General features: G+C 35.2%; 1 protein-coding gene across 1 annotated transcript; it reads left to right on the top strand.

Annotated features, from left to right (window-relative positions):
* The first annotated feature begins 4,043 nt into the window (after window positions 1-4,043).
* Window positions 4,044-15,942, top strand: LOC133187249 (uncharacterized). Its single transcript, XM_061322604.1, has 3 exons — window positions 4,044-4,162; window positions 15,336-15,547; window positions 15,821-15,942. Exons 1-3 carry the CDS (start codon window positions 4,044-4,046, stop codon window positions 15,925-15,927), a joined length of 438 nt encoding a protein of 145 aa, XP_061178588.1. The 3' UTR covers window positions 15,928-15,942.
* The last annotated feature ends 515 nt before the right edge of the window (window positions 15,943-16,457 follow it).

The raw sequence follows: 16,457 nt of genomic DNA on the forward strand, positions 1-16,457 counted from the left end.
TTTTAGCTCACCTGAGCCAAAGGCTCAAGTGAACTTTTCTGATCAAAATTTGTCCGTTGTCTGTCGTCGTTGTTGTTGTAAACTTTTCACATTTTCATCTTCTTCTCAAGAACCACTGGGCCAAATTCAACCAAACTTGCCACAAAGCGTCCTTGGGTAAAGGGGATTCAAGTTTGTTCAAATGAAGGGCCACGCCCTCAAGGGGAGATAATTAGGAATTAGTGAAAAAATAATGGCATCATTTAAAAATCTTCTTCTTAAGAACCACTGGGCCAGGAAAGATGAAACTTATGTGGAAACATCCTCAGGTAGTGTACATTCAGATTTGTTCAAAAATGACCCCCGGGGGTAGGGTGGGGCCACAATGGGGGATCCATGTTTTACATAGAAATATATAGGAAAATATCTTTAAAAATCTTCTTCTTAAGAACAGTAAAGGCAAGATTGGTCATATTTATATGGAAGCATCCTCATGTAGTGTAGATTTAAGTTTGTTCAAATCATGACCCCCGGGGGTAGGGTGGGGCCACAATGGGGGATCCAAGTTTTACATAGAAATATATAGGAAAATATCTTTAAAAATCTTCTTCTTAAGAACAGCAAAGCCATGATTGGTCATATTTTTATGGAAGCATCCTCAGGTAGTGTAGATTCAAGTTTGTTCAAATCATGACCCCCGGGGGTAGGGTGGGGCCACAATGGGGGATCAAAGTTTTACATAGATATATATAGAAAAATATCGTTAAAAATCTTCTTCTTAAGAACAGTAAAGCCATGATTGGTCATATTTATATGGAAGCATCCTCAGATAGTGAAGATTCAAGTTTGTTCAAATCATTACCCCGGGGATAGGTTGGGGCCACAATGGGTGATCAAAGTTTACAGAGGAATATATAGGAAAAAGTCTTTCTCTCAAGAACAGAATAGCCATGATTAGTCAAATTGATATGGAGGCATCTTTGGGTAGTGTAGAATGAAATTTGTTCAAATGAGGGCCCCCGGGGGTAGGGTGGGGCCACAATGGGGGATCAAATTTTTACAAAATATAAATGAATATATGGGAAAAAAATCTGCTGCTCAAGAACAACAAAGCCATTTGTTATATTGATATGAAAGCATCATCAGGTAGTTTAAAATTCAACACCCCCTCCCTGTAAACTTTTCAATACTGTACTGATTTTTGCTTTTTTTCCTAGCCAATGTGCTCAGGTGAGCGATGTGGCCCATGGGCCTCTTGTTAATGTAAGTGGAATTCTTCAGAAATAAATGGATGTAAATGTTCTGAATGATTGTCTCACAATTAAGCCTGCTCGTAATTATTGTCACCAATATGACACGCACTGGAGACTACCAAAGGATGCGCCGCGGCATCTTGTTTGTTTATTTGTTAGCACTTTTAAAATTATAATTAATTGTCTTTTTATTCCTTGATTATCGTCAATCATGTAGCTCGTGGAATTCTTTTTATTACTAAAAATAATCTTGATTGTTTACTTTTTTCGGTCAATTTTATTGAAGTCGAAGATTGGAAATATATAATACTTTCTAATAAAAGTTTGCTTGGGCCGAGGTGTCTTATGTATGGGCCGAGGTGTCTTAAATTTTGGGCCGATCAGTCAAGGCCGAGGTGTCATTGGGCCGAGATGTCAATGGGCCGAGGTGTCGTTGGGCCGAGGTGTCTGACATTCGCATGGCCCCCTGTCCCCCTAGCTGTTGCTACGTGCCTGCATAAAATGTTAGTTTAATGTTATATTTTTGATTTTTCAATTGTGTACTTTGTGAATGATAAAAAGTCAAAGAACCCTCGGGGTATGGAACACGGTGGTAGTTGTGGTGGTGGTGGTGGTGGGGGGGGGGGGTCGCGTCCCAAGCACCCGTGCTAGGCACTATATATCTGCAACATTAAAAAAAAAAGAGTTATGCGTATTTACTACTTTACCATAAAAATGTTGTTAAAATGCAAATTTCAGCTAAAGGTATAAATATTTTAACTAAAGGGGGGGGGGGAGGGTTAAAACTCAGTTAAATTTTTAAAGGAAGGAAAAAGTAAAACCAAATATCAGAAAAAGAACTTTTTTGGCTCCAAATAGAAATACTTTTTCCAGATGGAAATTCATATTAAATCATTTTAATGGTCCTTTCTGAATACTTAATTAAACTGGAACGACAAAACAAAAATATAGAGTAACTATTGGTGTTGAATTTTTAATTTATGCAATTTCTCAACAGAGAACATGAATTAAAATACAGGATAAATTACTTTAATTATATTTCAAATACGAAAGACTAAGCATTTGAAATGGAGATTGCATTGCTGAATATATTTCCACTGAAAATTTCTATTTTGATTATTGAAAAGTGGAGAGTAAGCATGCAGCTACATGTAGGAGGCGATATGAAAAGACGAAAAGGGGAGGGGGGGGGGGTAATTTCTCGATCGATCCTCTTGAGAAATGTTAATCATTTCATGCAATAAAGCATATAAGTTCTATATGAATTATCAACAAGCATTCATGAAACTTCTCTTTTAATTTTCTTTGTTACAATCAATTAAATCTCATTCTGTCCCTACACGCAAGTTATATTTCTATAAATTATGTCGACACGCAAGATAAATTTGTCAACGTGCAATCAACAAGCAACATATATCTATGCCTTCGGCATGGTGTGGCATAACACTCCATTGCAGGGCTTTCCTGTCACCTTATGGCAAATATTCTGGTATGTCACCCTCGAAGTCATGTGATATATGTATAATGTATCTCAATATAAATGAGTTCCCTTCCGTGTCAACATATCTATCTCGCACTTCAATATAAATAAACTGCACGTCAACATAAATAAGTTGCACTTCAACATAGATAAGTTGCACGTCAACATAAATAAGTTCCATGCTGAACATAAATAAGATGCATCTAGCATGTTGGAATCGAAGTCACATATGAGAAACATTTGCTAATAATTGAATTTCTCAATTCTTAACCGTCTGACGACACGTTCCTCAAATATCTGTTTTGTTTCTCCTTATAAAATTTAAGAAATATTCATAATATTAACATTACCTTGTGATTTCTAAACTGTTTCCAAAATGTCTTAGAAAATAAATACAACATAAATTGTGATATTGACAATTCGAGTGATTTCAAATAGGATTACATAGAAAACATCACCCTCTGGTATATTGCAAAAATGCCCGGTATGGTACCTCAATTTTTTGTGAGGAAACTTGTTAAAGTAGCAATACTTCAATGACAGTTCTTCAGAAAAATTATATATTATTGAGGAACGTGTCATCTGAACTTCACTGATTAGATCTTTTGCATGTAATACAGTAATAATAATAATAACCTTTATTTTTCCAGGATTACACAATTAGCATAAAGCTAGTTTTCATTGTGGCCCTGCATCAACACATTTACAATCATATATGGGCATATAAAATTAACATCTAAATAAAAAAAACATGACACAAGAGTACAATCACATGACAGATATATATATATATATATATATATATATATATATATATATATATATATATATATATATATATATATATATATATATATATATATATATATATATATATAGAATCATATTTGTAACAATACACTCATAAATTGGCACATTTAATGAATTGGAATTAAAGGAAATCTAGTTTATTTAAATACTGACTTTGTTAAAATACTCAGTAAGATATACAGATTTAAAAATACCAACTGAACTATGTAAACACGGAAAACACACTTGCAAACAGGGTGCAGAAATATGCCATCATACAAAATGTACATTCCTCGTAGTATGACAAATAATTAGAAACTGATTTGTAAATTTTGAAATTTTTAACCCATTCAACAATCCATAGTTAATTTACGACACGTTACCCAGTTGTTGGTAATGTCCTCTGTGACTAATAAGAACTATGATTTATCAAAGGCTACAGTTTTTCAAATAACCTTAGCCGATACAAGCCAAATATATCTATGGTTTTATTAACATTAACGATCTAATTCCCTTATCATTGATTATCAGAAGTTTCTACAATGGCGGGGATCAGTTATTATTTTGTCACTGTGGCAGCTCTTGCCTCCTCTGTACACTCCTTTCTAGCGGACAGTCCCTGTCATTTTGACACTACGGCAGTAGGGACAGCCGCATCAGGGTAACATCGACTATTTATTTATATTTATCAAAATTATCTTCTATTATTATAACAATTAAAGGGTCATAATACGTACTATACTGTTTCACTATACATTGTATCTGCGGTACTGCTCTTCTGCAGGGCAAAATGACATATTTTGGTGAAATAAGACATGAAAGCAATTGTTTAATATACGTCATTTAATTAGCTGTCATCAAAAACTTCACCAAACGTTATTTATTTGCCCTGCAATTTCTGAGTAGTACCGAATGAGATAATTATATATACTGATGACGTATGTCATCCATGTATCTCGCATTTAGAGGGCTAAGGCGGATTGAGGTTTTTTATCTCCCCGCCTCTTCCCGCGGGGTTTGCAGAGTTATTAAACTTACATGGTAATTTAAAAAATTAACAAAATAATTGTGGAAAAGCCCTTGGAAAAATTGTGCATATTGTCATCCTATACATACTGTCGTATTTTATAACCTCACTGCATTATTTGTCGTTAATCGGATCGGCACATATTGTTACCGCCTGAAAAAATAAACATGTACATTTGTCGTCGGCAAATAAATTGTCGCCAGTGTCAATATGTACATGTACCGAAGGATAGCAATACGTGTTGTATTGTCAACGGCGACAAAATCTATACCGTCACAGAGCCCTCGTAAATTGGTAAGAAACGTAGATGAAGATAAACGCTTCTCAATAAGGTGTCGAACCTGCCCCCTTCCCAGTATTTTTTTTGTGTACATTTTGACTCTTTTATGCCTAAAAAAATACGTGCAAGTATTCAACGTTGCCAACCGTCTGTTGAACAGGATAGAGCTGATTATAGGGTCTGGGAGTAGAGGGTGTATTAGGCTATAAAAGTTAAAATTATGCTGTAGAGGATTATGTGATAATTATGACAAAGTTGAATTTTGATGAGTTGAAAAAAAAAAAAAAACCAGCCCCTTATTCATGCTCTTTACAATGTCTTCCAAGTGACATCCCTTGAAGAACACTGGAATTCCATCAAAGACAACTGGAGAGACACCTGTGAAGAGATCCTAGGTACAAGAGAGAAACAAGACAAGGAAAGGTTTTCTGGTGACACATGGAAGCTGGTAGAGAAAAGCAGCAGATTATTAGCTGTGAGGATGAATAAAAGAAACATGAATTAAAAAACAGATACACTTTACTTAATAACGAAGTAAGAGAAAAGTTCAGGGAGAGGTAAGAAATCCTTTCTTTTATTACACTAGCCACAGAAGCCGAGGAAGAGGCAGAAAAAGAGACCTCAGCACCCTGTGCAGAGTCACAAGAACCCTAGCTGGGAAGAGACCGCCACAGACCCGAGACCAAGCAGTGAATGACGAGGGAACCCAATCACAAAGGAAGAAGACCAGAGAAAGCGTTAGGCGAATCACTTCAAAGAACTCCTAAACTGCCACCTTCTGCAACAACACATAACATACCATCAGCATACTCTGAACAAGGAGTGACTACCGCCCCTCCCACAAGAGCTGAGACCATTAAGGTTCTGAAGAAATCGAAGAGTTGAAAGGAAATTAGGCCTGATGGAATCCCTCCGGAAGCCCTCAAGGAAGAGTAATGATGTCAGCAGATACGATACTGCATCTCATAGGGGGAAGGTACCAGCCAATTGAAAAAAGGATATCTAGTGAAACTCCTCGAGAAGGAGACCTGGGAAAATGCAAAAACTGACTTGGCATCATGCTTGTTTCTGTCCCAAACAAATTCTGACAAGACTAATCTCGGTAAGACTTAAAGATGCCATACAAGAACGAAATTGTACGGAACAGACCGACATAAGAGAAGAAAAGTCCTTTACAGACCAGATCGCCACTCTCCGCATACTAATTGGGCAGTCGCTAGAGTGGCAGTCAACACTGTATCTCAACTTCATCAACTTTCAGAAGGCCTTTGATTAACAGAAGAGTCATCTGGAACCTCTTCCAGCACAATGGAATTTCAACCACCTTCATCAACCGCATACAATAATTGTATGATAAATCTACGTGCCAAGTCATCCACAAAGTAACCTTACAGAAACCATTAAGGTGCAGACAGGTTTAGACAAGGATATTTGCTGTCATCAGTGATCTTCCAAGTGATGGTGGACTGGACCATGTTTGTTATCCAGTGTTCGGAAGACATTGAGTTTGCTGACGACCAATGTCTTATGTCCTAGAATTTGAGCACATGCAGCTCAAAACTGACAGGCTGGCCAAGGAAGCAGCAAAAACAGGTATTCAGGTCAACAATGAAAAGTCATGCGACTCAACAACAGTCATCATACGTCATTTACTCTTGGAGAGCATACCCTGAAAGACGTAGACTTCTTTACATACTCAGGCAGTATTGTGTCATCCACTGGTGGAACAGACGAAGACATTAAAGCAAGGAATGGTTAAGCAAAAAATGCTTTCATCACCCCCAGACTTTTATGGAGAGTACTATTCATATGCAACAAGCTCCGTATCTACAACAGTAATGTGGAGTCTTTGCTCCTCTATGGATCTAAAACGTGAAAAGTCACCAACACTACCCCCAACAAACTACAAACCTTTACAAACAGATGTCTTCGCCTCAAACTGAACATCAGGTGGCCAGATATGATCACAATAAATAGCCCGTAGGAGTGGTAGTGGATTGGACACACCCTCAGAAAACCATTAGGAGACATAGCACATATATAGGATAAGGGCAAGTCTCAGATCAGAATAGAGAGGATAATAATAAATAGGAAAAGACCAAGTTTATAAATAAAAGACCCAAAGCTCACATGAGCAATACAATGGAAGCATGCATATTTATATGACTTATCATGGCTTAGTGGTTCTTGATAAGATGATTTCAAATTAATTCTTGAGAAGATAATTTCTAATCAAAGATTTTTTAAAATATATATTGTTACAGTAAAACTTTGATCCTCTATCGTGGCCCTATCCTACAGATGCACAGATGGGAAGTATATTTAGAAGAAACCCAATTTTACATTATGTCAGGGAGCTCTCACGTAAGTTTCATCCTTTCTTGAAAAGATGGTTTAGTGAACCGATGCACTCTATTTTTGATTTTCCTTAATTTTTCCCTTCGTTTACCGTACTTCAATCCTTCTACCATAGGATACTCTAAAGTTTAAATTGAAACTGATCCATTGATGGTTCTGAAGAAAAAGCCGAAAATGTGAACAGTTAACAGACGGACAAACTTCGATCAGAAAAGCCCATCTTAAGCCTAGGGTGAGCTGAAAAGATCTAGTTCCTAGGAGAAGACTGAGATACTAATATATGGGACAAGGCCAGGTAAACGGGCGAAGATCAGGGCACAGATGATAAGGCAGAAGAAAAGCCAGTTTAGCTTGAGGATTAGCCCTGGAAATAGGTGATAGGGAAAAGACACAGAGTCCGGGCTATAGAGGATAATGTTGAGGTATACAGCCTGACGGAATTCTTCCAGGTTAACGATCCTTTTTCGGTGAAATGGAAAAAGGATCGTTAACCTGGAAGAATGGGATATAAAGAAAAAAGGAATGAGGTGATAAGACTAGATGTAGAGTGCGAATGAGGACGGAACTAGATTCAGAGGGTAAGGCAGAGGGTAAAAAGTCATCAACAAAGATTATCTTACAGAAGCCTTTGTATTTGCAGAGAGGGGTTTGAGAAGACTGTTTGCTGACATCGATGATCTTTCTAGTGGAGTGGACTGGAACATGAGGTATACCAGAAGAGATGACAAGAAAGGAGACCATTGTACCTTTACCAAATGTTTCGAAGACCCTGACTTTGCCGAGAAGTCCCAGAAGAGAGTAGGGTACAGAGAAGAAAGGTTGGGATATCGAGGATAAGGTCATAAAAATAGAGACGGCTTTCATGGAGAGAATAAGACCGGGGTATAGAAGCTAAGGTTAATGTGCTAAAAAAGTGGTAGGGTGTAGATAAAGACTGGATGATAGGAGGATAAATCTGGGATACACATGATTACTCCAGAATGTAAAGGGTGACACTGTTGAAGAAGCAAGTGTCTTGAAGAAGAGGATTGAGTTGTGACGGGATGTAGAGGGTAGGCCAGATTAAAGAGGGTGGTTATTTCCCACCTAAACTTTTAGTATATTTTTAAACTTTACCTGTGGTTAATCTAGAACAGACTATAGGTTACTTACTTACTTACTTAGTCCTCTTTGTGCTTTGAGCACATAAGGCCTGCACCGATAACCTCCATCTCTGTCTGTCCGCTAACATCTGCTGTACCTTGCCCCAAGTCCATCCCTGTTCTTTCATTTCTTTTTCTACTGACCGTCGCCATGTCTCCTTTGGTCGCCTTCTGTTTCGTTTCCCTGGTGGAGTCCATCTTAAGGATACCCTCGGTATATCTGATGTTTCCATTCTCAAGACAATCCATTTCCATCGTTTCTCTTTAATCTGGTCAGATATGGCAGCTGTTTGTGTTCTTTCATACAGCTCCTCATAACTGATCTTGTTCGGCCAGAATATCTTTAGTATTCTACGGAGACATCTTGTTTGGAAGGTGTCTAGTTTTTGAGTGATGTTGTTTGTCACCTTCCAGGACTCAGATCCATATAGGAGGACTCTAATGACATTTGTTTTAAATATCTTTATTTTTGTTTTGGCTCTGATAGTTGAAGATTTCCAGATATTCCGTAGGTTGGCAAAGTGGTACGGGCTTTTATAATTCTATTTTCAACATCCAAGGTGGAATCTCCATTGGCTGTGATCTTGCTGCCAAGGTATATAAAATTGTCTACTTCTTCTATTCTGTTGTTGTTTGCTGTAACTTCCCTTTCTATCTTTGTATTTATCTTCATTAACTTTGTTTTGTTTACATTTATATTAAGTCCGATTTGTCCGCTATACTTGACCAGGTCATCAGTTTTGCTTTGGATATCCTTATATCGTTGTGCTAGTAAAGCGATATCATCTGCAAAGTTAAGATCTATAGGTTACCTGTAATTAATTTCTTTTGTTCTCTCCCTCCCATTACCTGTATACCATTCCCGACTACACAAAACCAGTTACCTGTAAAAATTTAAGAATTTAGGTTATATGGAAGGAAACCAAGTTGGAGAGCTGATAATATGGTCAGAGTTTAGACAATGTGGCCGGATTGTTTAGGTGTTGGTCTAAATAAAGAAAATATAGACTTGCCTGGGTCACGATAGAGGATAGATAGGAAAAAACAGTTGAAATGTTGAGAATACCGGTACTATGACTGTCTTGATCTACAATATGATTTATTAGTCTTTTTAAGTGTTGAACGAAGTCGACTCTGCAACAGTACTGTAAATATATCATATTTAGCTATATTTGGTGGAAATTGAATTTAACAAATAGCGTTCAACTATCCCTTGACTTCTGTAGGTGTCGTTGGGGCACCATTTTCATTCATCTGTCTCTGTTTTCCGCCGCTCTCTGAGATTCAGCCAGGCTCAATCCTGTCCATTCCAGTATACTAGTATTATCTTCCCACCTCTTCTTCTGTCTTCCTCGTCTCCGTCCTCTTTCAACTGTCCCTTGCAGAATTGTCTTTGCAAGGCCTCTTGAGCGGGAAGTGTGTTCATGCCACTTTAATTTCCGCTTCTTGACAACAGTGAGGAGGTCTTCGTGGGGTCTTATAGCTTCCGAGACTATCCTGCGGACCTCATGGTCAGTGTAGTGGATGCCTAGTATCTTCCTGTAGCATCTTATCTCGGTGCTCACAATCCTCTTTTCTAGCTCTGTGGTGTGTAGCAACGCACTTTGAAAAAATTGCGCACTTGAAAAAAAAATTTCGAAGTACGTTAAGGAGGGATTCTTGTCTGGTTTCTGACTAGATGAAATATTTAAGTATATTTGCTTATATGTTTTATATATTTAGATGTAAGGGATTTAAAAGATAATATTTTTCTTTCCTCATCCTAATTGTACAACTTTAAATAGAAATGGTAAACCGAGTTTGAAGTCTAGCAGGGACTATATTTTTTGGCGGAACGGCGGCGTATAAAAATATCTCCCTTTCTGCTTCTCAAAATTACTAAAGAACAATGAATTAAGTTAAAAAAATTTTGAATAATCAAAGACTTTAAGAAAATTTTAAATGTAAGTAAAATCAATAATAATGAACTGAAGTTTTAAAATATATCAAATAAATATGATTTTCCAAACAGATGACAATTTTGTTAGCTTTTAAAGCTTCCAATCTAAATACAGATTTGAGCAAAAATCCGTAAGAAGTGTTTTTTCTCTCTTAGTAAACGATCAAAACTTTTTGTTTTTTTTTGGTATCAATTTGTATCTTTATATGGCTATTTTACCATATGTGAAAATAAGAAAACTTTAAATATACGAAGCATATAAAAAATACTATATCCTAAAATTCTAGGAAAAACAGAGGAAATTTGGATTAGCCAATATCTATTTTAGTTAAATTATTTATGTCAAGTTGTTAGTATCATCTAATAGACCCTATATGGTAATATCTTTTAATGCAAAAAGAAAAACATTTAATCTTTTGAAATAGAAGTAGGCATTGTATGATTGGCAACAGTAATATTTTATTCTTAAGGTCAAGAAAAAAAGATAATGACCTTGACCTGACCTTGCTTTTAAAATAAAACGGTCAAATTTAATCTAATTGATACCATCACTTAATGATAATGTCTTCTTGAATCTATGAAAATTTCATTAATTTTTAAATACAAGAAATATGAGAAGATTCCCTCCTTAACGCACTTTGAAAAAATATGCAAAACAAAAATTCTGGACTTGGATTTTAGTAATAGACATCATTATTTTAATGAATTGATCTACCCTCATCAAAAACGATTAGAAGACAGGTAGAAGGTCCCTCAACCAACTCTCTATCTTTCCAATCCAAATATATGCATTTACATAACTGGTATGACATTAATATACTTTCTCTCAATAAATTTGAGTTAACGTAAAATCGATGAAAATAAAACCGAGATAAGCTTCTCTGGAAAAAAAAAAATAACGCACCCTATCTATACTTATAAATTAATAAATTTTGCAAATAAACTCTGAAACGGGTGCACCAGAGTTCTTACTCCTCTAACAACACACTACATACAAGATAATGTCCCTAAACTATATTTAGATTTCACTCGCATAGTAAGTATCATACATTAAATTAAAAGTCTACTTTCATTCTCTATAACCAGCCATGAAATAGCTAAAACGTGAGTACGGTGGCGTAAAATTTGTAAATATTCCTTACTGAGAGCATCGTGGCAACGAACCCGAAGTACAATTTGTACTTCGTAATAAACTTGCTTACATAAAAAGAGAAAATTAATGAATAAGGTATTGTTCAAAAACAATTAAAGCTGTAAAATTTTGTGCTTTAATCAATACATTCAGTTTTTTTTCTGAATACAGTCTGTCAGTATTCATAGGGCGTTAAAAGCTAAATTTTGCACAGGTACTTGGGTCTTGGTTTATAAGTATGTATGCACCTTATTAATATGTAAAAAAAAAAAAAAGTAAAGTACATTTTTTACATATCAATAAGGTACATCTTTATTTATAAACTAAGACCCACGTACCTGCGATTTTTTTTATCCCCCCCCCCCAATCAATTTATCAGTAAAATGTGCATATTCGCTGCTTTTATCCTTGACGAAATGAAATAAGAGCATCTGATCTGATGTACAATATCCATAACGTAGTATAATAGGCTTCACAATAAACGTCAATTAATGACATTGTTATTTTTTCAAGTTTTACAAAAAAAGTTGGGGGAGGGGGGAGACGTACATCTACTTCTTGCGGGATTTTGAAGAAAGTTTTTCTTCCTGCTATAAGCCTGTAGGCTATCGGTAGTAACTACAATATATTTTCTGTCGGTAGTGGTATAAATTCAATTCCCCGCGCTTGCGCGGGATTTCATCTAGTTATATTAAAAAAGAGAGGCCCAGGGACCATTTCGGTGTTCTAAGCAACAACAGCCAACTGACTATACTTTGGCCAAAATAGCTTTACAAAATCAAATACAATACAAAAAAAAAATAAATAAAATGTATAAAATGCATAAATAATTTTTTCATACCTCTTAATACTAATAAAATAACTATCAGTAAGACCATCATAATGTGCGGGGATAAACAATTTTTTTCATTATTCTAAATACTTATCAAATACTCATATTGTGCGGGGAAATTATTTTCAATGGAAAAATCATAATTGCTCCCTTTCCCTACGAAAAATACGATGCTTTAAGTCTCTTATCGACCCCTACATCTACCGAACTTATTACAGGCTGGATAAAAAAAAAAGAAAAGAAACGAAATTGCGGTATCAAACAATCATTTTCCATTATTTCTAAAAGACCTCTTTCCCTTTTATAATATTTACGAGCACCATTGGGAACAAGACAACCCCTAAAAATCTTTAAAACATCTATACCTCAGATCCTGAAGACGATCCTTGCAATAATTTCTGCTTTGAAACCTTCGTCTAATATAATGGATCCGAGGTACTTAAATGTCTTCAATGTTTCCACTGACCTTAATTTTTGAGGTAATGCCTTGGGTGTTGTTGGTCTTTCTGTTTCAATTCTTTATTCACTCAAAACCAGATCACTCATTGGTACAAGAGGTACATACACTGTATACACATATATACAAACAAAAATTACAGTCAAGGGTAAAAAAATAGACAAGTATATAAAGAAAAAAGAAAAGAAAGTAAACATATAATCAGTTATATATATGGAGGATTCAAGAAGGACAGACAGTTTTGAAGATTTTCTTAATAAATTTTGACAATGATTTTTGTATTTCTACATTATTTGTGTTCATTAGTTCATTAAATTTGAAAGTGTTAGGATTTTTACAATATCTATTTTGGAGAAATATTTTTCTGTCATTCGAAAAGAACTTGCATTCCATAACATAATGAAATTCATCACCAATAGTTTTACAATCACAAATGGTACATATTCTTAAATTTCTATCAGTATTATTCCATCTACCTGTTTCAATTGGCAAATGATGATTACACGTTCGTAGTTTTGTAAGTGTAACTCTTAAATCTTTTGGTAAATTCAGCAGGTAATTTTCGAAACCAAAGTTTGTTTTAAAAATTCTATAATTAATACACTTGGGTGAACTATCAACAATGCTTCTCCATTCTTGTTCAAATTGATTTTTTAGGGTATCTTTAATAATTGACTTAAGCCAGTTAAAACTATGAAATGTTTGACTTGTCCATATACAAGACAATCCACAAGAATTAAGCACATCTTGAATGTACACATTTTATCCATGGATGTACAAACGACCCATCGATATAACACCTATAAAAACATGAATAAATCACATTTGTAAGCTTACTTTCATGGGCTGTTCAAAATTTTGCCCAGTATATAACCATTTTTAATTTTATAAATAATGACAATAGATTTCTACCTGTTTCTCCATACACCATGCAATTTGGGGTACTAGATTTAAGATTAAGAATATATTTCAGGAATTTTAGATGTACTTTTTCTATTATGTCTAAATTTTCATATCCCCAGACTTCACAAGAATAAAGTAAAATTGGGTTGATGACTTTATCAAACAAGTCTAGCTGACAATTAATTGGTAAATAAAAATTTTACGTAAGACTCCATACATTGCTTTTGAAGCTTGTTCTGCTAAATGTTTTTTTGCATTATTAAACTTTCCACTTCTTGACAGGAATAAACCCAAGTAACAGAATTCTCTCACATTTTCAATAGCCACACCATTATATAAAAATTCACGTTTTGCCATCGGACAGATATAAAAGATATAAGGAATTTTGTTTTGGCTATGTTAACACGGAGTTTCCATAAATCACAGTATTCAGTAAACACATCATGAGACTTTTGTAAATCAGAAGCAGATTCAGACAATAAGACAGTATCATCAGCATAAAAAAGTATTCATAGTTTCAACATAACAAACATGTCATCTTGCATTTGTTGACTAGGACAAGTAAAACCATTTATTTGATTTCTGGTTAAATAATCCTCTAGGTCATTAATGAACAATGAAAATAGAAAAGGTGATAAATTTTCCCCTTGTCTTACACCGACATTGCACATCAAAAAATCTGATAAGTGTTGACCTATTTGTACTTTTGATTTAATACCCTTATACATGTTTCTAATAAATCTTAAACATTTTCCATCAATTCCACTTTGTAAAATTTTAGTCCATAGACCATGTCTCCAGACCGTATCAAAAGCTTGCTTGAAATCTACAAAGGCACAGAATAACTTCTTTTTATTATTCAGGGCATATTTGCTCAGAAAATCAATGACAAATATATTGTCAGTAGTAGAGTAACCTTTCCTAAAGCCTGTTTGAGATTCATTGATTAACTCTACCTCATCAGCAAAAGTATTTAAACGGTCACAAAGTATACTGGTGAAAAGTTAAGTCCTAAACAACTAAGTAACGTAATTGGCCTGTAATTTTCAGGATGGTTTCTGTCACCTTTACCCTTATAAATAGGTTTAACTAACCCTATTAACCAATCCTCTGGTATTATGCCACTATCAAAAATCACATTGAATAATTCTACATACAGCGGCAGAAATCTTGAAATTGTTGTTTTTATATATTCTGCACTGATTTCCATGCCAAATGCAAGGGCCGCTTGGTCAAGACGTTCCACCAAGCCGGTCGCTCATCCTCATCCCTGCAAGGCCACAAATACCATAGATCTTAGTAACCTCTAGAGAAAAAAAACTCGCTTATGTAGCAGTGTAATTGCGTTTAAAATGACATGTTTTGTCAAATTCGAACCTGCAATCTCAAAAGACCTGCATAATTGCTTGAAGAAACTAGCCGTTTTTGGCTTTCGTACTCAAAACATGGTTACTCCTACTGAGTCACAGCTTTCCGTACTATGTTTGCTTTTTGAAAATTATTTTAATTGTAAATTACCATTAAAATAAGCCTAATTAATCGCAAAAAGAGTTATTGCGACCCAATCCTAAGCAAAATGACTTCCTTTTCTTTTAAGAATGAGGACAGGTAGGGGTTAAAGGTACCAAATTAAATTAAAGAAGCTAATATCAACTACGAAAAGTCAAATTCAATGAATTAGAAATTCGAAATTCGCTCCACTTGCAGAACTGTCGTAGTCTTTTTCGTTTGTAATGGTACATTTGATAATTTTCATTCCTTCAGACATGTGGAAACAGACCTGACGACGCGCGCCACCTGTCGGAGCGGTCAGATAGAGTGGCACTACACCTACCCGTTCCTGCTGGTAACATTTGGCGGAAGTGGTCTCCCTTACACTGCGTGTATTAAGTCGAACTTTATCAGTGATGGATTCCAGTTTTATCTGATTACAGAAGGTCAGGAACTTCTGCTTAAGTCACACAGGGAAGGTCAAGGTAAGTCACACAGATGTCAAGGTCAATCAGGGGCGTTCTTGAAAATGTATTGGTTAAAAAAATTAAAATATTTTTATTATGTGATGTTTTGATGTAATATTGTAATGTTATTTTGTCACTGTAATACACAAATTAAGTTTGCAATCAACATATTCATGTAAATATTTGAAATAAATCATGAAATCTTATCTAACATTGAAATTGTGTAATGTGTACAAAGAGCAATGTGACGTGCCAGTTTTCTTTGTTTCTTCATATTTTTATCATTTATAGACGAATGGTGGTGTCAGAGATCCAACAACAAGGGAGACAATCTGATAATTAAAGTCAAACCGAGGACAACTTATTACGTGGGTGTGTTCGATTTTGCCATACACTGATGCAAATCGTTAAGTAAATCACCCAAACACGTGTATTAAAACTACTTGCAACAAACTCTGCTATTTTTTATCCTTTATAATTGCTAGTTTATATCGTATTCCACATTGATCAATTAGTATAATGAAGTGAATAACGTTCTAAATTGGACTTGCTTTCATTTATCAAATTAGTATTTAATTAGATTTTTCCATTAGTGGACATTAAGATATTAACAAGTCACAGAGCACACCATTATAAATGTTTCAATTAAACACAGACTGAATAACTTTGCTGTGTTCAGTTGCATGTATTCTGAAGTAGACCGCGTCAAAGCTTGGTCCTATTTATTATGTACAGATTTACCACTGGATTCTGTTTATTATAAAATGATCCATTTAGGAGTTTTTCGACATGGTCTTTTTATAATAATGTCTCTATCTGGAAATCACTGTCTTGGCAAGCATCAGCGCAGTAGAAAATACCCGATGGACAGATCAACCTCAACGGAAGCAAGATAAACTTATCGTGCTGACTCATATTGAGTAAAATT

This window comes from Saccostrea echinata, unplaced genomic scaffold (genome assembly GCF_033153115.1).
Source record: "Saccostrea echinata isolate AGI-Se365-2 ecotype Australia unplaced genomic scaffold, CSIRO_AGI_Sech_v1 ptg000014l, whole genome shotgun sequence".
NCBI lineage: Eukaryota > Metazoa > Mollusca > Bivalvia > Ostreida > Ostreidae > Saccostrea > Saccostrea echinata.

What these genes read in the sequence shown, in the direction of transcription:
- LOC133187249 (XM_061322604.1), top strand. Translation starts at nt 4,044, where the DNA reads ATGGCGGGGATCAGTTATTATTTTGTCACTGTGGCAGCTCTTGCCTCC. An exon ending in GTAGGGACAGCCGCATCAGG is followed by an intron (nt 4,163 to 15,335) that starts GTAACATCGACT and finishes TCATTCCTTCAG; the next exon opens with ACATGTGGAAACAGACCTGA. An exon ending in GTCACACAGGGAAGGTCAAG is followed by an intron (nt 15,548 to 15,820) that starts GTAAGTCACACA and finishes TATCATTTATAG; the next exon opens with ACGAATGGTGGTGTCAGAGA.